This window comes from Silurus aristotelis (genome assembly GCF_946808225.1).
Source record: "Silurus aristotelis genome assembly, chromosome: 8".
NCBI lineage: Eukaryota > Metazoa > Chordata > Actinopteri > Siluriformes > Siluridae > Silurus > Silurus aristotelis.
Window position 1 is genome coordinate 11360162 of NC_139581.1, and position 21295 is coordinate 11381456.

The 21295-nt window shown below is 36.1% G+C and overlaps 1 protein-coding gene across 1 annotated transcript in view; it reads left to right on the forward strand.

Annotated features, from left to right (window-relative positions):
- The window catches only part of gbe1b (glucan (1,4-alpha-), branching enzyme 1b), a 119827-nt gene that overhangs the window by 10475 nt on the left and 88057 nt on the right, over positions 1-21295 (forward strand). The window contains exons 2-6 of the mRNA XM_083548386.1: positions 6478-6647; positions 8004-8119; positions 14085-14210; positions 15722-15857; positions 18387-18477. Of these exons, the coding sequence (XP_083404512.1) occupies positions 6478-6647; positions 8004-8119; positions 14085-14210; positions 15722-15857; positions 18387-18477 (639 nt within the window). The remainder of the gene's footprint in view (positions 1-6477; positions 6648-8003; positions 8120-14084; positions 14211-15721; positions 15858-18386; positions 18478-21295) is intronic.

The window sequence follows — 21295 nt, forward strand, 5'->3', positions numbered from 1 at the left end:
TTAGAATTGTTGAACCAAACCAAAACTTTCAAAGGAAAACAATTTAATTGATTGGATGCAATGGTGGAAAATGGTATTGCCTCAAAACTCCAGCATCGAGGGTTCAATCATGTCTAGTTAACTTACTTTAGATGAACTCCTCTAAATAATGCTTGCTGATGCATTTATAAAGTAAAATATCATTATTCAAATGAAAATATGATATATATATTTATATATATATATATATAAAATCATATTTTCATTTGAATAATGAAGATTGGTCTAAGGTTATGGCTTAGTACTGTGTGTGTGTGTGTGTGTGTGTGTATATATATATATATATATATATATATATATATATATATATATATATATATATATATATATATATATATACACAGTACTAAGCCATAACCTTAGACCAATCTTCCTCACAATACAGTGTCCTGTTTTTATTTATGAATCTTGAACCAACATGACTGACATTTTAGACTTGTTTTTTTTTTGTTTTGGCCCAGAGTTTTTGTGTTGTAATATCTTATTTTTCTGTCCGGGGGGTTGGGGTCAGTCTTGCTACTTTGCTGATGTCTTCATGGCAATGTGTCTGTTATATTTAAGCTCACTTGGCCTTACTGAGTTACACTGTTCTTCAGTGTTCTAGCCAGGAACAAAATTTAACTCCCCTGCTGTCCCTGTAATGCCACAGTGTTGACTGGACTAAAATGTTGGCCATGTCGTCCTGGCCGTGTGACTGTGTTCTCTGTGGTGAGCTCACACTTCCTCCAGCTGTTCTCTTCACTCAGGCTTGCATTGAACACCTGTGCACATTATAGAGAGAGGGTGAGCTGAATACTTAAAGACTGCTGGCAAACACTCAAGCTTTTTCCTTCTTGCTTTTCTTTCTTTTTTTTTTTTTTTTTTTTTTTTGCAATTATTCAGCCCATTTTTAGTTTGTTTCTTTGAACTGGCTACATTTTGAGAACTTTTGTTCTACATTAACATTTCTCCTTTGTTTGGCGGGAGATATACACCTATAATTGGCAATTATCTAAAATTCTTACCACTGTCTGGTATATTTTAATGCTTTTTTTTTTTTTTTGTTTTTTTCACATAAAACGCAGCTTTCTTTTGAACTGTACATCACAAGCCCGCATTTATTTCACATTGTTCTCATCTGCCATTTGTCTAGTTTGAGTTACAAAACACATTTGCTCATTGTGTGTATACTTCAATTCAGTCCTGAGCTCAGACTTCTGTCTGTGCAGAGTTTGAGAAAGACTTTGTATCTGTGTGGGTTTTCTTCCAGGTTCTTGGGTTTCCTCCAAGCTTCCAAAAACACAGGGCTGTAGATTCTCTCAAACCTCCCTAGATATTTAATATATAACACCATAACCATGATTAAATAGTGACTTAAAATGAATGTAAGCTAGTTCACACATTATACAATTTTTAATCAGAATAATACTTGAGCTAAATTGATTTAGTAAATGCAATTGATGGGATGTAAGGTAATGGTGGCATAACAGGAAGTGCTCTTGCTTCACAACTCCAGCATCCAAAATAAGTTTAACTGTTTTGCTAGCTAACATTAGATGAACTTGCTGAAACTATGAATTAGAGGAAGTAAAATATCATGGTCAAGATTAAAATATGATTAATCATATATGATTTATCTCTATCGTTGTGAGATATAAAACATGGTGTCCTGTTTTAATTTACCGTATGAACTGTAAACTAATGTGTAGCATTTTGCTGTGTTTAAAATATCTTTATCTTCAGTACAGAAATGACAGAGCTGGTATTTAGTTGCTTTTAACCTAGTGCAAAGAGAATTCTCAAACCTGATTGGTCCGGAGGTAATTAAGTTTCATTAGGAGAAGCTCTAACAGTAATTTCGGCTGCAAGTCAAATAGATAATATTAAAGTGATTACTGTCACACATATTCTATTCTAATTGTAACAACTCTCACAGGGTCTTGAATGGTGAACACTCCACATATATGGTTTAAAAATCTTTTAAATCTTTACTATTTATAATATAAGATAAGCGATAAGATATACCTTTATACCGCCCACAGTGTTACAGCAGCAAAGAAAAATGCGCAAATATAAAGCAGAGGCATAGAGCAAATATATACACTACAGTATATAAATAAAAAAGAAAAGAAGCAAACAATATAGTTACACTATCAAACAATTAAATAGATAATATACTGTAAATTACATCAGAAATTTATCTTCTGGTTTTGTGGCTCAGCCCCAAAATTAAATGTTTATAAAATCAGAAAGATTATAAAAAGTATTATTTATTCTTTTACAAAAAAAAAAGTTATATTGTACCTAGAATCCTATGGTACCGGATCTTTACTGTATCATAGTGGTAATGCATTGCACCAGCCTTTAATGGTTTTTCTTTATTGTGCTGTTTTCCATCCTTATTGTGGTTAAAACTCATCATACTTTAACCAGTAAACTCTGGTAGAGAACGGTAATATGCTTCCTGCATTGCTTTGAAATTAAGGCCAAGAAAAAAAACTAACTTTACAGTTTGATGTTGCAGTGTTCTAAATCCTGCTGGGTGCTAAATTTTCTTCTTTTTTTTTTTGAGGTTATAATCTTTTTCCTGCTAATTTGATAATGAGGAATTTAGTTATAAAGTGCAGAATCTTGAGTGTCTTTACTGTCTTGAGTTTCTCTTGAATGATTAAAGTTTGTGTGTTTATAAGAGAGAAAGCAAGTGAGTAAAAGGGAGAAACAGAAGGAGAGAGGCATGTGCATGTGATTTCCCATAAAAATAATAATCCTTGTTCTGCTGGGTGCGGTCATTTATCCAATTGTCTTTAGTACATTGTGCAACACTTTCAGGTGCTGCTTTTAAAAAGAACATAAAGCTCAGGGTGATTTGTCATCAGTGTAAGAAATCTCAACACACAATGCCAGATCTTTACGGTACTAGTCGTACTCCGCATTGCTGAATTTAGGGAATTTTTAAAACCTCACGCCGGGAAAACAAAGAAAGTTGCCAATGTGTGTGCATTCTTGGGGAAAAATGGGAGTGTTTGAGTAAAACAGCATAGGCCTTTTGCCTGAGAGGAGACATGAGGTAAGCTAATATAAAACGTTGGTTTAGTTTGTAGGAAGTGTCGTATAGGAAACACGCAGAAGAGGAAATCAAGGACAACATTTGCGCACTCATTATTACTAATAATAAGGTTGGCCCAAGTTTTGATTCCGCAGCCTTTCAGTAATGACTAGGTTGGAAATCAGCTTCCAATGAAATCTCCTTGACAGGCTGATTGAGATGCAGTTTTGGATGTCTTCTCCAGACTAATCAGCTGGGACACAAGCCGGGGGACATGCCAAGAATATCAGCAATTTATTGGGCGCTACTAAGGCAGTCCTCCATTCAATTCACAGTTCACCCAATTATTATTATAGCAGAGGCTTTTAGGATCACCAGTTTAGACAGAGCTGTAAGATGCAGGTTTTATATTTTCTATATGTTTTTAACATCTAGATATGTATTTAACAACAAAAATATTGATCTGGAATGGGCAAGTTTTAAATATTGGTATATTCGTTGAGGCATTCTTGTGTCTTCGCAGTCATAATAATAAAGAGTGAAGAAGTAGACAATGCCTGATATATGGCCGCTGCGGAAAATAGCGATTTACGAACGTAAAAACGATGCATCACCATTTAAATGCCAACTTGTATTCCATGCACACTTTTTTGTAAATCAAGGCATCACACCTCAACTTTTATGCAGATGTACCGATGAACCAGTGAATCCTACCATCCCCAGTATGTATGCATGTATATATATATGTGCGTGTATATATTGGGTATTACAGTAACACAAATCATCAGACGCTTATTATCTCTTGTTGGCACTGGGAATTGAAAAGTTTGAGATTTATTTGTGATAGCTTTATTTGTCTACCTAATTATGTAAGTACATCCAAAGTACTGGGAATTAATTAAAAAGGCTTCTCATCAATGGATTAACAGTGTTTCATGTTAGAAAGCTCCTTCAATATGCAGTTATTTTTCTTTCATAAATTAATTGTGCAAAAATATCTAAAACAAAAATGGCAAATAAAATATGTTCTGTTTGTGTGATTGTGTTTTTGCACATTACACATGATTTGATCTGCGTTGTCACTGTAACTGACTAACTGAGGATCAAATGCAGGTCATTGGAAATTTTCCAGCAATATTCTACTGCACTTTATTGTGTTAATGCAATTTAAATACATTTTTCAGGTCTGTACATTTGAAGTATTTTCATTTTTTTCTGAAATGTTTTCTTCACTGCAGAAAAAAAACCATGACTTTCCTTGTTACTTTTAAGTAAATACATACACTGTATAGAGTTTGCAGACACCTGCACATGCATTTTTAACCTCCCATTCCACATTTGTTCCCATCAGCTGTTATAATAACCTTCAATCTTCTGGCAAGATGTTCCATGAGATTTTGGAGTGTGCTTGTGGAGATTTGTGCTCATTCAGCCACAAGGGTTTTAGTAAAGTCAGACACTGATGTAGTGAGGAGGCCTGGGGTGCAGTAAACGTTCCAATTCATTCCAAAGGTGTTTAATAGGGTTGAGGTCAGAGCTCTATAGCAAGCACTCAAGCTCTACCACTTCAATCCATGTAAATCATATCTTTATGGAGCTGAATTTGTTTCGGCCTCTTAGTTTAAGTGAAGGGGAAACTTAATTCTACTGCCTCCATAAACATTCTGTGTAATTGTCTGCCTCCAATGTTGTGGTAACAGTTCGGGGAAGAACCACATACTGTATGACTGTAAAAGTCGTGCCCTAGTATTTTTGTCCATATAGCTTAAGTTAAATGAGAACCCGTATCGAGACCACAGCAGTAACCCCACGGTTTTTTACCAGAGTTTGTGTACAGGAAGGGAATTCCACAATAAAAACTCTCATTAAAAAACTATGATGTGCAGGAAAAGAGAACACCGAATTGCATCAATTATTTAAATGTAAAATAGTTTTCATAGATCAATACTTAAAAGCATTCAAAAGCAAGTACCTTTGCACTTTTTACTGGAGAAGAAATGTAAAAGGAGTATGCTTTACTTTTTTCAAGCATTTTTACTTTTACTCATGTACAAGAATTAAGTATTTTTAATAAGAACTTTGTACATTATACTTTCTTTCGGTTTCTCCCATTAGGGGTCGCCACAGCGGATCATCCGCATGTTTGATTTGGCAAATGTTTTTACGCTGGATGCCCTTCCTTACGCAACCCTCCCTATTTATCTGGGCTTGGGACTGGCACTAAGAGTGACTGCTTGTTTGTTTTTCTCTATGCTGAAGGTAGTTCTTAAATACATTGGTTTGTATTCATTGTTCTGCTGCAGAATAAAATCCATTTGCAGGAATGCAGTCCCAAACCTGCAGAAAAACTCCACCATGCTTCACTGTTGGGCTCATTATTTTACTGCTCTGCAGCCCTTTGGCAACAACTTTTTTTTTTTGTTTGTTTTTTTTATTTTTTTTATACAGCCAAATAGTTCATATATTGACTCATCAGACCAAAGCATTTCCTGACAATTTCCTTTTGGCCACACTTCTTCCATTAAGACTATTTCTCACCAAACTTCTCCAAAGAGTTTATAGGTGTACCTGGGTCCCACTGGCTTTTCCTAGTTCTTTGCTGATGGCACACCTGGAGTTCTTTCTACCTTGAAGGGAAATAAGCATGATGTGTCTTTCATCCGCTGCATTAAGTTTTCGAGGCGGACCACTGTCCCTACAGTCTTCAACACACTTGATGTCTTTTTGTGCATTTTCAAAATAGCTTGAACAGCACATCCTGAAGCCCCAATCTGCATTGAAATCGTTGCCTGGGAGAGACCTTACTGTTGCAGTATAACTACCTTGTGCCTTGTTGCTTTGCTCAGTCTTGCCATGGTAAATGACCTGTGACATTAAACTCCCTTTTCACTTTACAGCATTTTCTCAACTGCTTTTTTGATCCAAATTTGATCCACTTTGACTTTGGGCAAAGCAGAATTTAAATTAGTTCTATCTGTGCAAAAAAAAAAAAAAAAAAAAACATGTTTTGTATATTTTAGTATTGTTTGTAGTGTGAACTATAGTTCTTTCCTAAGTGGTCATTAAAAATTTATATAGTTTGTACTGGTGTCTTGTAAAATAATATAAAAAATATCTTTGTTTTATTGGTTTGCATAGTTAAATTCTTCATTATTCAGCTTGAACTTTCACAAGTTCCCTGCAGAATCAGGCAACAGACTTTCTATACAGTATGTCCTTGAATTGTATAATCTATATAATCTATATTCACAGATGTGTTTCACTGTTTTGAAGCCTGGGGGCCATCAACCCCATTAATTTTTCACAACATTTTCTATAGCCCTTCATGTGTTCAAGGTGGGAATAGCAGGGTTATGTCCTAGTCGATTCTTGTTTACTGATGTGTATCTCCCCTTGTGTCCGTGTTTTGGCAGATATGGTTTGTTTCAGAAGCAGTTGATGCTCCTGGAGGAGGCTGAAGGGGGCTTTGATCAGTTCACACGCAGCTATAAAACCTTCGGAGCACATCGCTTGCCGGACAACAGCCTCGTCTTTAAAGAGTGGGCTCCAGCGGCTGAAGCTCTGTTCCTAACTGGAGACTTCAGTATGTATAAGTTTTCTTCTTTTACCTAAAGGTTTATCAATTGAAATGTTATCAGTGTTGAAGCATTCAGTCGATTGTGTCATTCGGTCAATGTTAGTGCCTTGATTAAAACATCTAGTTTCCATCCTTTTCTGGATCCTGGGTTTCCTGTTTCTGTGTCCTGCTGTTAAGCCAAATATACATTTTTCTTTATTCACTTTTAGAGCAGTGAAAACAAAGCTAGTGCAATGACACATAAAAAAGCCTTGGCTAATACAGTATATTCTTTACGTGATTAAAAACAGATTTGTGCAGATGAAGCCTATGAGCTATTATCTCTGTTCCAATCAAATTCTCATTTTATATCGGTATCTTTTGTAATTGTGGAAAAAAAATATATAAGGTTTATGTGCAACTGTAGATGGAGATTTTTTTTATCATCTCTTAAATGTTCACATGCAAAATAATATTATTTTTGAATGACAGGCTCTTTGTTTTCAAATTTTTAAAAGTGTTTTTTGTTAAAAAGAAACCAAAAAGGATTTTTCTTTTCTCCCTTTAAATTAGTTTTGATGAATGAATAATTTGTGGCATTGATGTTCATATGATCTTAGATGATGGTTAAGAGAAAAATGTCACTGTCTGCTTAGTTTGTTTTTATAGTGATCTAAGTATTATGTGTTTCATCACTTCTGATCGACCAAAAAGAATCTTCATAATTGTGTTTTATGAACTACAGAGCATAGCCATTGTTTCATACAAATATTGCAGACTACTTCGTCAACTTTATTATTTTTTTAATTATTATTATTATTTAGATTCTGGGTGACATTCTCAATAAGTTTAAAATGATTTGCAGGCTAATGTATATTAAATGTCAATTTTGTTTACCCCCCACCCCCAAATAAACTTAAAACACATATGTGACTGAAGGAACCATTCAGAGCACCAAACAAACAAACCAGCAAACAAAAATCCTGTTTAAAGAAATTTACAGTCACACAGTTTTTTCCTTATGCTGAATCAACACTATGTATGCAAAGAAAGGAAACCAGGAAATAGAACACAAATAATTTATTAGATTTTTTTATTTGTTGTAGAAATGTACACAGTAGTTTGATAATGGAATAAATCTTTGACAAACCAACAGCATGCCAAGTATCTTTATTTTGACAGGAAGAAAAATGCGTCAGTCATTCAGAATATTAAGATGTAGTGGTTCTCCTATAAATATTGTGGTTCAGAAATAGGCAGTTTGATAGGTTTATTCCACAGTGTTTGGATATAGTTTTTTAAAAAGTAAAATGAAAAACAGGTTACAAAAATGCCTTGACTTTTTTAGTTGAGTTAAGTGCAAATTAATATTTTTTTCAATAGATGGCTGGGATAAATTTTCTCACCCATATAAGAAGATGGAGTTTGGGAAATGGGAGCTACACATACCACCTAAAGAGGACAACTCACCAGCTGTTGCTCACAATTCCAAGCTAAAGGTAAGACCTACTGTAATGTCTTGCATGTTTACCTGCTATATTAGTATTTGGTGCTTAATTAAGCTACTGGCATCATCAAATCAGAAAGTCATGCAGAGCTGTTCATTTTTCTTGTTATTTCAGATTGATGCTAATTCAGGGTGGTTGATTTGACAAAATATTAAATAATAATATTAGAAGACTTCATTATGAAAAATGTGTCAATGTGTTTCACAGTAGACTTGTATAAGTTGATTTGTAAACTGTAAGAAAAAAGTGTGTGTGTGTGTGTGTGTGTGTGTGTGTGTGTGTGTGTGTGTGTGTGTGTGTGTGTGTATATATATATATATATGTGTGTATATATAATATATATATATATATATATATATATATATATATATATATATATATATATATATATATATATATACATACATACACACACACACAGTGAGGAAAATAAGTATTTGAACACCCTGCTATTTTGCAAGTTCTCCCACTTAGAAATCATAGAGGGGTCTGAAATTGTCATCGTAGGTGCATGTCCACTGTGAGAGACATAATCTAAAAAAAAAAAATCCAGAAATCACAATGTATGATTTTTTTTTTACTATTTATTTGTATGATACAGCTGCAAATAAGTATTTGAACACCTGTCTATCAGCTAGAATTCTGACCCTCAAAGACCTGTTAGTCTGCCTTTAAAATGTCCACCTCCACTACATTTATTATCCTAAATTAGATTCACCTGTTTGAGGTCGTTAGCTGCATAAAGACACCTGTCCACCCCATACAATCAGTAAGAATCCAACTACTAACATGGCCAAGACAAAAGAGCTGTCCAAAGACACTAGAGACAAAATTGTACACCTCCAAAAGGCTGGAAAGGGCTACGGGGAAATTGCCAAGCAGCTTGGTGAAGAAAGATCCACTGTTGGAGCAATCATTAGAAAATGGAAGAAGCTAAACATGACTGTCAATCTCTCTCGGACTGGGGCTCCATGCAAGATCTCACCTTGTGGGGTCTCAATGATCCTAAGGAAGGTGAGAAATCAGCCCAGAACTACACGGGAGGAGCTGGTCAATGACCTGAAAAGAGCTGGGACCACCGTTTCCAAGGTTACTGTTGGTAATACACTAAGACGTCATGGTTTGAAATCATGCATGGCATGGAAGGTTCCCCTGCTTAAACCAGCACATGTCCAGGCACGTCTTAAATTTGCCAATGACCATTTGGATGATCCAGAGGAGTCATGGGAGAAAGTCATGTGGTCAGATGAGACCAAAATAGAACTTTTGGGTCATAATTCCACTAAATGTGTTTGGAGGAAGAAGAATGATGAGTACCATCCCAAGAACACCATCCCTACTGTAAAGCATGGGGGTGGTAGCATCATGCTTTGGGGGTGTTTTTCTGCACATGGGACAGGGCGACTGTACTGTATTAAGGAGAGGATGACCGGGGCCATGTATTGCGAGATTTTGGGGAACAACCTCCTTCCCTCAGTTAGAGCATTAAAGATGGGTCGAGGCTGGGTCTTCCAACATGACAATGACCAGAGGCACACAGCCAGGATAACCAAGGAGTGGCTCTGTAAGACGTTAAGGTTCAAGGTTCTGGCGTGGCCTAGCCAGTCTCCAGACCTAAACCCAATAGGGAATCTTTGGAGGGAGCTCAAACTCTGTGTTTCTTAGCGTCAGGCCAGAAACCTGACTGATCTAGAGAAGATCTGTGTGGAGGAGTGGGCCAAAATCCCTCCTGCAGTGTGTGCAAACCTGGTGAAAAACTACAGGAAACGTTTGACCTCTGTAATTGCAAACAAAGGCTACTGTACCAAATATTAACATTGAATTTCTCAGGTGTTCAAATACTTATTTGCAGCTGTATCATACAAATAAATAGTTAAAAAATCATACATTGTGATTTCTGGATTTTTTTTTTTTATTTTTTTTTAGATTATGTCTCTCACAGTGGACAGTGTCTGTTACACGGCTTGTATCTAAACAGTAGCCTACCAAGAAAGTCATTGTTCACTGTCTTCCTCCTTCCTTTCACAACAATTTCTCTCGAGAGTTTTTCTTTTGGCATCGTCGTGCGTTTAAAAAATCACCACTGGTGAAGCTTTTCTCCCGATGCCGTGCAGCTCAGAACACAGATGAAGTGCGTTTTTTTTCATGCCCGGTTGTTTTAAGCATGACGAATGATTCCCATTTCTTGTAGACAGTCCGAGTGAGCGGCAGGTCAAACGTCAGAGGAACCTCATCCATATTTATAATGTGGTGCGGCCCGATTCAGTGGGAGTGCACCCGATTTAATATAGAGTTTCATTGGTTCACCTGAACCCGTACGGCAATTTCATTGGTCTAATGTTATGGGGTTCAGTTTTTTTGGCTTGAAGCTTGTGAAACCGGGAAAAATCCATAAATTAGCTGCTTCGTTGTTTAAGCCGCAGGGTTCAACGAGTGGGGGAAAAAAAGTAGTGGCTTATAGTCTGGAAAATACGGTACAAGAGGTACAAAACCGTTAACACCACACATCAGCTGCTTGCAAAATATCTCATCGTGGTTCTACACAGTAAAACCCTAAAACCAGTGTGGTTAAATTTTAAATAAAAACAAGATAGTATTAGAATTGAGTTCATCCTTTCTTTACTTTTCCGTACTGGAATCAGTTTGAAATTTCTTATTGCACTTCGATCACATTGACACTACCTTCACGACTATATTAAGTCTGCAGTGTGATGAGTCATGGTGGAAGTTGTATGTTGGAAGACATAAGGTGACTGGATGATGGTCTGCAGGTCTGAGTCTCCATTCTGGCTTGGGGGTTGCAATTGTCAGCTCGGGTCAGGCAGCAAGCGATAAGAAGCAGATTCAGACCCTGGCACTCGTTTTTTTCCTCAGGCTGGCCACTAGGCTGAAGCTTGGCTGAAAGTATCTCTGGGAGAATAGTCCTTGTCCCAGTCTTTTTTCAGGTTATTGTATTTTAATGGGGAATGTTTGTGCAATATATAGTTTTACCATAAAATTTACATTCTACAATTTTTTAAAGATTTTTTCAGCCTCCAGATGCAAAGTCAGTGTCTTTTTAGTTATTTTTAGCTGGCTTTGATGTTTCCATGAAACTGGTTATTATACTGCATACATCTGCCATGTATAAATAGTAGTGTTGGTGTAAATAGGAGTTGCTGTAATGATGATTTAAAAACTTGAATCAGTTGGTCATTTTTGCTAGTGCTTTAGTTGTTGAATAAACCAAGCTAGCTGTGCAACTTTAAGAAAGGAAGGAAGACAACGAGACGTGGTGGTGGAATGAGGAAGTGCAGGAAAGCATAGGGAGAAAGCGGTTGGAGAAACAAAATTGGAATCGGCAGAGATATGAGTAACACCTTCAGCTGATGTTCAGGTGCTGATGTAGGTTGAGGAAACCTGGGGTGCAGTCAGTGTTCCAGTTCGTTCTAAAGGTGTTCACAAGTGGTGAGGTCAGAGCTCTATAGCAGGCCACTCAAGATTTTCCACTCCAACTCCTTGTAAACCACATCTTAATGGAGTTGGCTTTGTGCACAGGGGCATTTTACACATCCAAAGACATCCTTTAAATATCTTGCCTCCAACTTTGTGGTAACAGATTGTGAAAGAACAGCATACTGTTTGGCATACTGTATCTGCTGCATTTCAAAAAGGATATTTACACATTCATACTGAAGTAACACTTCACAAATGCTAATAATAATTATTATGCATATTTCGTGCCATATACCATCTCCTGTTTTATGCACTCTTCAGTTTAATGTGCTTTCATCTGAATATACAGTATACTGTACAGGCACCAACATTTGTGTTTATCCTTTTTGCATGTATTTTATGAAACTCTCATTCTTGGTTTTTTTTTCCACTCTACACATTGCTTTGCTCATCCAGTGGTTTGGCAGTAATTGTAAAAAAAAAAAAAATGTACAATTGGTGAGCGAGTACTTGTCATGTTCTCCAGAGAGATGTTGCTAATGACCGAGGCGCAGTGGGATGCTGCTCTGTGGGTCACCTGCAGGGGCCAGTGGGCCAGTCATTACCTCTCCATGGTAGTCGAGAGAAGGCGTCGTCAAATGATCTATCCTTGGAGAGCAAGAGAGAAAAAGACAGTGCCTTGGGGTGTGTTCATGCTGGGAGAAATGCTCCAGCATCGATCTGTGGTCCCATGCTGGCTGTGCCGTGACACTGCATCACCACAGGCAGAGAAGAGAAGACTTTACGCATGTTAGTTTAGATCTGAAGACTGAACAGCCAAAAAAGTTCTTTGCCTGGTTTATGTTCAGAGTGTGTGATCAACACTGAGGCTCAACTAACAGCTGCAATAATTAACACCTACACACTCGATGTGTAAGAATGCAGATTGGAGAATGGGTCTGTGTGCAGGTGTGTGCATGTATACAAATTGGAGCCTATGTTTATAGGTGTGTGTGTCTTTCTCTGTCTGTCTGTGTGTGCTTGTGTGTCTGTGTGCATACATATTAAAGCCTTGGTTTATAGGTGTGTGTGTGCGTGTCAGTGCATTCATACATATTGGAAGAGCCGGGGTTTATAGGCGTGTGTGTGTGTGTGTGTGTGTGTGTGTGTGTGCGGCAGACATATTGGAACCTGTGTGTGTGTGTGTGCGTATGTGTGTGGTGTGTGTGTGTGTGTGTGTGTGTGTGTGTGTGTATGTGTATATATATATATATATATATATATATATATATATATATATATATATATATATATATATATATATACTGCACATTATTTGAGATTTAAAATGAACTTTTAAGTAGCATTGGTTTTACTCAAAGGGGGGACATTTGATAATATCCATAATATCCCCCCTTCCAGAGATGAATCATTTTAGTCTGGCTATAAATAACTTTCTGCAAATGATGCGCCAAGGATCAAATGACTCTTATCTTTCCCTGACAAAATGCTTTGTCTTCCTCGCATTGCCAAACAGCTTCCGAGGCGTGGGTCAGATTGCACAAAAGAAATCACAAGATTTCAACATGTTAAAACAGTATGTTTTTCAATGAAATTGATCTAAATCAGTGTTTCAGACCAAAATCCTTCATGTACAGAATTAATAATTGATGTATATAATAATAATAATAATAATAATAATAAGTTGCATCGAAAGTCTGTGTCAGCTAATTGTTACAGGGAAAGCTGTAACTGTATAAACTTGTTTTTCCTGCAATACTGGAGGTGTATAAATCTGAGTTATTTAGCTTCTGAGAACTACTGTGCATTTTACTGTATTTTTACCTGAAGGGAAATTATTGGGGGAAAATGGTTTTCCCCTTTGAATCAATACAAAGATCTTTAGACTGACTGTGTTTATTCTGCAATGAATCATCTCTGTCCTGATGGGAAATTATAAAAGAACAAAATCAGAAGCAATGAAGCAATGAAGGCATAGGGAATTCATTCATTTATCTTCAGGAATTGATTTACCTCAGTCTTTCAGTGATCCAGGACCACTCCCAGAAACACTGGACGTTAGGTGGGAATACACAATGAATGTAATGTCAGTCAACCTCACAGCATCATTGATACATCAGTCCTTCTGCCTGCATGTTTTTGTGATGGCATGGTTGTTGGAAGAACATATGAAACTTTTTACAGACAGTAAACTGGGGTCAGGATTGAACCAGTGATTCTTGCACCAATTAGCATGATGCTGGAAGAAATATTTCCTAAATTGTTTTGTGAATTTATAATTTTTTTAAAGGGGTTGATATTGGGGATGGGGGATATCATTGAAATATACAGTATTTGTTTGACCATATTCTGCACAGGTTGTGTGTGTGTGTGTGTGTGTGTGTGTGTGTGTGTGTGTGTGTGTGTGTGTGTGTGTGTGTGTGTGTGTGTGTGTGTGTGTGTGTGTGTGTGTTTTCTCCTTTTATCTCCTTGTGGACATATGATTGCATTATAACTTCTTATCATCTGTAACACACTCTAGGTAGTGCTTCACACCAAAGAAGGAGAGCGTCTGTACCGAATTTCACCTTGGGCAACGTATGTTACTAGAGCTGACACATCGGTTGTGTATGAGTGGGCGTACTGGGATCCTCCTCATCCCTATGTAGTAAGTACTTAGTTGTTTATATTGAAACAGGATTATTTTTCTTTTTGGCTTTTAAAAGATTGAAGACATAAAATTTCAAATTAAACACCCTTAGATGGTGATACTATGTTAATAAGTTCATTTGAAAGACATTTTGAACATATAGAAAATGTCTTTTAACGCTATGTAATAATCATTGATCATTTCTTTTAGCTAAACTTCGAAAACTGTTGTTTTTTTTTTTTGTTTTTTTTTCTGTCCCAGCCAATGACTCATTTATTATAGATAATGGAACAGGGTAAAGATTTTTATATTTATTGTCTTTAGAGATCTACACATTATAAACTACAAGTACATTATTGATTTTAATAAATAATTTTCTTAACCATTTTTCTAATAAATCAGGTTCTTAAAACCCTCAGGCCATTGATCTGGATGCTGATGTGCCTTCTAATTCTGGACAGACGTGGTAGCTTTGTGGTTAAGGCTCTGGGTTACTGATCAGAAGGTTGGGGGTTCAAGCCCTAATATCTCCAACTTGCCATCATTGGTCACCTGAGCAAGATTCTCAACCCCACCTGCTTCAGGGGTGCTGTAACATGGCTGACCCTATGCCCTGACACCAGCCTTCTAACAACCATGTTTCTTATTTAAATGCAAAATGCAGCAATTTCCTGCAAAAGAAACCAGTTTCAACACTGAATTTACAGAAACATGCATTTAATCAATCAAAGAGAAATGCATTTACCCATCTTAGACCCATCTTGTTTTTTTAAAGATCAAGTCTGACTTTTAAGGGTTATAAGGCCTAAATATTAGCCTGATTGTTTAATCAGACGTGTGTATTGTACTCCGATAAGCTAATATAAAAGTGTTTATATTGAAGGTCATATGTTTTTTTTTTATTGTATAAGATCTGCAACATTTATCATTAACAGCTAGATTAATTCCCACATTGGTCAATTTTATATGTATTAAATCACTGATATTAGTGTAAGATTTATGAGTGAGTGTCTTGGGGAAAAAGTGTTCACATGGTAGTTTTCCTGAATTGAAATATGTTTTTTTCGGGGGTTTTTTTGGATCTCTTTCAATTATAAATACACTTTAAGCAAACTCGAGTCTGTTTTTCTTGGAAAGAAAAAGGGAAAAAAATTGATTTTATTCTTACTCAACTGCATTGAATATTGCATGTGATAAATAAACTATAAAACAAAGTATACAGCCATCATAGCCTATATATGTGTTTTTGCATTTCATTATTATATTCTTTTTGGGGAACTCTATTTGTTAGAGAAGATGCATTAACATGCTGTATGTTAAAGACAAGGGTTTTATAGTCCAAGCTGAAATGACAACATTTTGGCTTTTTAAGAGAATTTACAAGAAGCAGCATCTGATGCATTTTCCCGACCGCAAAAATTTTTAAGGTCAATTTGATGTTTACTGAGCTTTGTCCGAGTTTTGCACATGCAGTATTTATAAGGAAGCTGATCCACATGGGAAACATCCATCTTTTTTCTGCACTTTAGCATAAACATCCTCGGCCACAGAAACCCCGCAGTTTACGGATATACGAGTCACATGTTGGCATCGCATCCCCGGAGGGCAAAGTGGCATCCTACAAAAATTTCACTTACAACGTGCTGCCTCGGATAAAAGACCTGGGTAAGATATTTACTTAAATGCTTACCACTACATCTGTGCATCGGGTGTGTGAGCTAAACTAACATTACATCATACTAACAAGCTCAGTCTCAAGACCTCATTAGAACGTCCTGCTAATGGCTAAAGAACAAACTGCCGTCTCCTCTGCCTTTCAAAAATTCTTTGTGTACTCTGTGCCTCCTCCAGACAAATGTTTTTTAAGCAAGTTCTTCTGTATGCCAGGGAATTTGTTTTTCTATTTGCCAGGGTCCCTCCTTCATCACAGGGGGACCTGAGTGGCAGCGGTGCTTAACCCAACAACCCTGACGTGCGGAGGACGAGATGCTGTTGTGTGAATTATCATCCTGGACCGACTATTCAGTCAGGTCTCTATGAGCCACTTCTCCAGGCCCTTCTGTGGGTCAAAAAGGCACTCATAGGCTCCTGCTGGCATGCAAAGTGGTCATTAGTGTCTCTTCTATGTAGTTATGCTTGTTGTGCGTAGATTTGTTTGTGTATGTGGGTTCTCAGATAGTGCTCTTCTTGCTGGACAGATAAAATTACTTTTTTAGGTCTTTTTTTTCTAATAATTTTAGGTACACATTTTTTTTCATGTTCTGCCATGGTATTTAGTTTATATGCAGTGTTCCAGGGTATCCACATGCCCTTAAATGTAAGCCCTGAAATGGCATGTCTGATTAATTTATCTATTACTTTTCAAACAGAAAAATATAGCGTTGCCTATACAAGCTGATTAGTACCAATGTGCTGACTGTGCTGCATAAATGGGTAACATTCTCTCCCTGGATTTGCCCGCTTTGTAAGAACATAATGATATGCAAATTCAATTAAAGTCTGGCAGTCAAAAAGTTTGCCATGTTAGAATCCCATACACAACATGGCATGCATCAAATGGCACCAGCAGCCGCAATGTCACTTTTTTTTTTTTTTTATGGTGGAAGCCTTTAGAGAGTCTTTTGTAATGTGACATAAAAGGCTTGTTTCTTCTTCATTATGGACAGTGGTCAATAAAGGACAAGGTCAAATATGTTTTCATGGGGGTGAGGTGAGGTGAGGATTGGTGAGGTAGTCAATAAGGGCATACATACTTATTCCCTATGTTTGCCCTCTGTAAACTGTATAGGAAGGAATTCTAGGAAATGATCATAATATATAGTAATTAATTTTATTCTAGAATTATAATTTTGTTTATATTTTTGAGTTTTCACAATTTTTTAAAGAAAATTTTATTCACTAATGTGAATCTCCATTGCATCATGTTGCGGAATGAGTTACTGCAATTTTACATACAGATTACAAATACATTTTACTATTCAATTCTATATGAATTACTTGAAAGAAGACAATAAAAAAATCCCAGCATTTAACACAATTAGAGTAACAATAACTCCATCGGGAAGAAATACTCATTGCGTGTCTATGGTAGTGATGCACTGCAGTGGCTGAGCTGCATTACTGGAAGATTCAACACACTTTGGAGGAATTCATTCATTATTCAATCATTTTGTCATTTTTAGCTCCGTGACTGAACCTGTTAATAAATTTTGTATTAATCCGCTGTTTCATGAATGTCAATTGTACATTACAGCAATACGAATTGTATGTGTATGAAGATATTTAGCTTGGGTATGAGGGGGGGGGGAATGCCTGAAACTTTTATAAATCAAATTTGTACTTTAGGATGGACATGAATTTTCACTTCTTTGAAGTCAATTTAAAAATCCAGTTTGCTGCTTTGGTGCATTTTAAAACCATATTACACACGTGTATACATTGTTGTTGTTTTTGTTTTGTATTTCTTTTAGTTTTTTTTTTTATTGGCTAGTTTATGTCATTGCTTATTGAATATTCAGTCTGTGTTAATTATTTAGTTCAACCTGATTTTACCTGCTGTGAATACTGTACCAATACGTCTCTAGAGTTAACTTTTTGCTAGTTTGGAAATCTATAAAAGACGCCTGAGCTTCCCAGCAGCATAGAAATGTGTTTAAGAAAGAGAATGAGAAAAGGAATGAGTGAGTGCCTGCATATGTATATCCATGAGCCAAGTGAGGCTTCCTCAGAGGCTGCAGTGCTGTCATCATTTCAAAAAATATAAAATTTGTGAAGCAGCACAAAGAAACTAAGTAAAATAAATAAATAAATAAACCACTCTGCTCTGAGAAACAACAGTATGAGACTCTTCAAATCTACCTCCTGAGTTTAGTTTTTTTTGGAAGGGGTTTTTACCATAAGATTTCAAAGACCTGTCAGTAAGAAAGAGACGTGACTAGAGACTGTAGCCATGTTTCAGCATTAAAACGGGTCAAGAGGATTCCACATGACCCTATAAGTCATCCCTTTACTCTGTCCCAGTGGCCACAGCCTGTCTTTTACAACTTTAAATGTATGTATAGGAAGTAAACTTGTCAGGGAGTTGTTTTGGGTTTGAGAGCATTCAGTAGGGAAAGGGGAGGTATGTTTTTGAGGTCACAAAAAATATTTCATATTGCACATATCTAAAACACTTTTTATTTTTTCCTTTTGCAGGCTATAACTGTATTCAGATGATGGCTATCATGGAACACGCCTATTATGGTAGCTTCGGTTACCAAGTCACAAGTTTCTTCGCTGCATCCAGGTAATCTTTTTTATTTTTACCAAATGGTGTAGTACCTTTGTACTCACAAGGGGTGGAAAGAGTAATAAAAAAAATCCTACTCAAGTAAAAGTACTGTTACTTCAATGAAATTTTACTTAAGTACAAGTAAAGTTACTAGTCTAATAATCTACTCAAGTAAAAGTAAAAAATGGCTCATTTAAAATGTACTCAGAGTAAAATTCTAGTCAAGTCAGGTTTATTTCTATAGCGCTTTTTACAACAGACATTGTCTCAAAGCAGCTTTACAGAAATCAACAGTTAAGGTGAACGGTGTGCATTTATCCCTGATGAGCAGCCATGGCGACTGTGGCAAGGAAAAACTCCCTTAGATGTAATGAGGAAGAAACCTTTAGAGGAACCGGACTCAAAAGGGGAACCCATCCTCATTTGGGTGACATCAAGAGTTTGATCATAAATCTTTAAACAATACAGAACACTGGAGAGTGAGAACTAACATGAGCACTGGAGTATAAGATTATAAGTAAATGTTCTTTCAACAGTCTTTGGTATAAAATTAGGAGCTACTGAGCTCAACATTTGTGATCATCACAGATCCAGCATCAGCTTCTCCATGCCAGAGATTCTAGTGAAGTTCAAAAAGGACAAGGTGATATAAATCTCAGACTAGTTGTTTTTAATTGAAGGAACGCTTTTAATTTTAAAGTGCAATAAAAAAAAATAAATAAAAAAAATTAGATCGTCTCCATCTTTCTTTTTTGCGAGTTTTTATTTTATTTTACTCAGTAACGGATATGATTTAAAGTGTAGTTAAGTGCAATACTTCAAACTAAACATACTTAAGTAAACGTAAAATTTCAGATTTAAAAAACAATAACTTTAAAAATGTGAAGTACACAACCTACTGAACGCGAGTAAATGTAATTTGCTCTGGTACCTCCGGTACTCGTATTGAATTTAGTTACTCATACGTAAGGACATACATTTGGTGCTGAAAAAGATTTCCCTAATCGAGTTACATAGAAACACATTTCTACAAGAGAAAGTTGCAGATGACGTTTATTCAAGCAGATTTAAATTCTGCCATGGCACATTTGCTCCATCATACAGTTTCACTTTCTATTTTGTTCCCCGTTATTCATAGTGTCTTTTGTTTTTAAATAGAATGAAGTCTAAATGACTTACTATTATATGACTAGTACTTTTTGCTAACCCTGTCCCTGCAAAGAGTCATGACTTTGGATTCCAAATCATGCCTTTTCCTGCAATTACTTACTAAAACAACTATTTAATAGATCAGGGTCAAACTCTGGATGAAAAAATACATAATAATTAAGAAATTAAAGAAATTGGTAACAATGTTCACTTTAAGATCATTATATTATATGCTAGTATTTTTCTACACCTACATGCAATGAGGCCATTTAATATTCACTCGTTTATATTATCATCTTTAGTAACATTAGAGTAAGGCTGTGCCGATTATTCCAACAATTAATAGAGTAATCGGATAAGTACTTTTTAAAAAAAATTTTTTTATTAAATAGCAATACTAAATACAGAAGAGAAAGTAAGACAGGAACAAGTAGTTTCATTTTTAAATAAACATTTTTTGCTGAAATTGCATATTGGAAATTGCAAATCTGTAAAAACTAAACAGATTTAATTGCAATATCAAAATGAAAATACCGTTTTAGTTACAAATGTCCCAAACTTTGGAACCTGTCATTTTCGTTGGACTAAATCCTAAAGAAGCCTGTTTCCGACATATAAAAAAAAAAAAATTCCGACCTTTTATCTCACAATTCCGTTTTTTTTTTTTTTTTCTCTCGACTTATTTTTTTACAATTTTTAGTTGTTATTTCTCGTAAACATCCAACATTCCTGGTGCATCCACCGGTAACCATGTTGTCGGCCCAAAGTTTGAAGCTGTTGGCGTATGAACGAGGCTCCTCTGCTTCATCTGTCTTGTTCCGTCTCCTCCAGAGCTGATTGTTAGACAGAGTTTTCTCCAGGGATCAGAGGCTTAGTTTGATACCATGCGATTCTATTGAATTTAGCCTATTTCATTTTTCAGTGTGTAAAGCTTACTGGCACTACTCAGGGGGTGTCGCTCCCTGACTGGTTGAATAAAGTCGGAATTGCGAGAAATAAAGTCGGAATTGCGAGAAATAAAGTCGGAATTGCGAAAAATAACGTCGGAATTGCGAATTTAAAAAAAGTTGGAATTATTTTTTTGATTGTGGCAGAAACAGGCTTTTGTTATATTCTGTTGCGTCTCCTGTGTTTACCTGTCTAGAGTGCTCCAGAGTTTAGCGTGTGGTGCGTCAGTAATAATGGTCCTCGGGGAAACACAATGCTCATTGTGTAGTTAAAAGGACTAAACAAAACATTGAGGCAAAAATAGTTTTCCTTATTACTAGATTTACTCATGGAATCATTTCAGCCTTATATTAAAGTCTACACAGCAGAAAGTATTACCTATGTATTATGTATAATGCATAAAGATTTTAGTGGATTAATGTTTTTTAAGCTGTGTTCAGGCTGTCATTTAAGGATCCCTGTTTGGATGCTTAGCAATAAATTTGGTCAGTATTGGAATTCAGAAGTACAAGAGTTCAGAGTATTTAGACCTTTTGTTTAGATTCTTCGTTCCAAGAACTACAGTAGAAGTGCTACAACAGCAGAGCTTTTGTGTAAAATCGCTTTTTATTTCTTGCTGTGTTTCACTATCGAGAGTAGCTCTGCATAATTTGTCATGTACTGCTAATAGCATTTAGTAGCACATAGATTCTACTTAGTATATTCTTCCTCCAGTGAGACTCATCACTTTTCACTT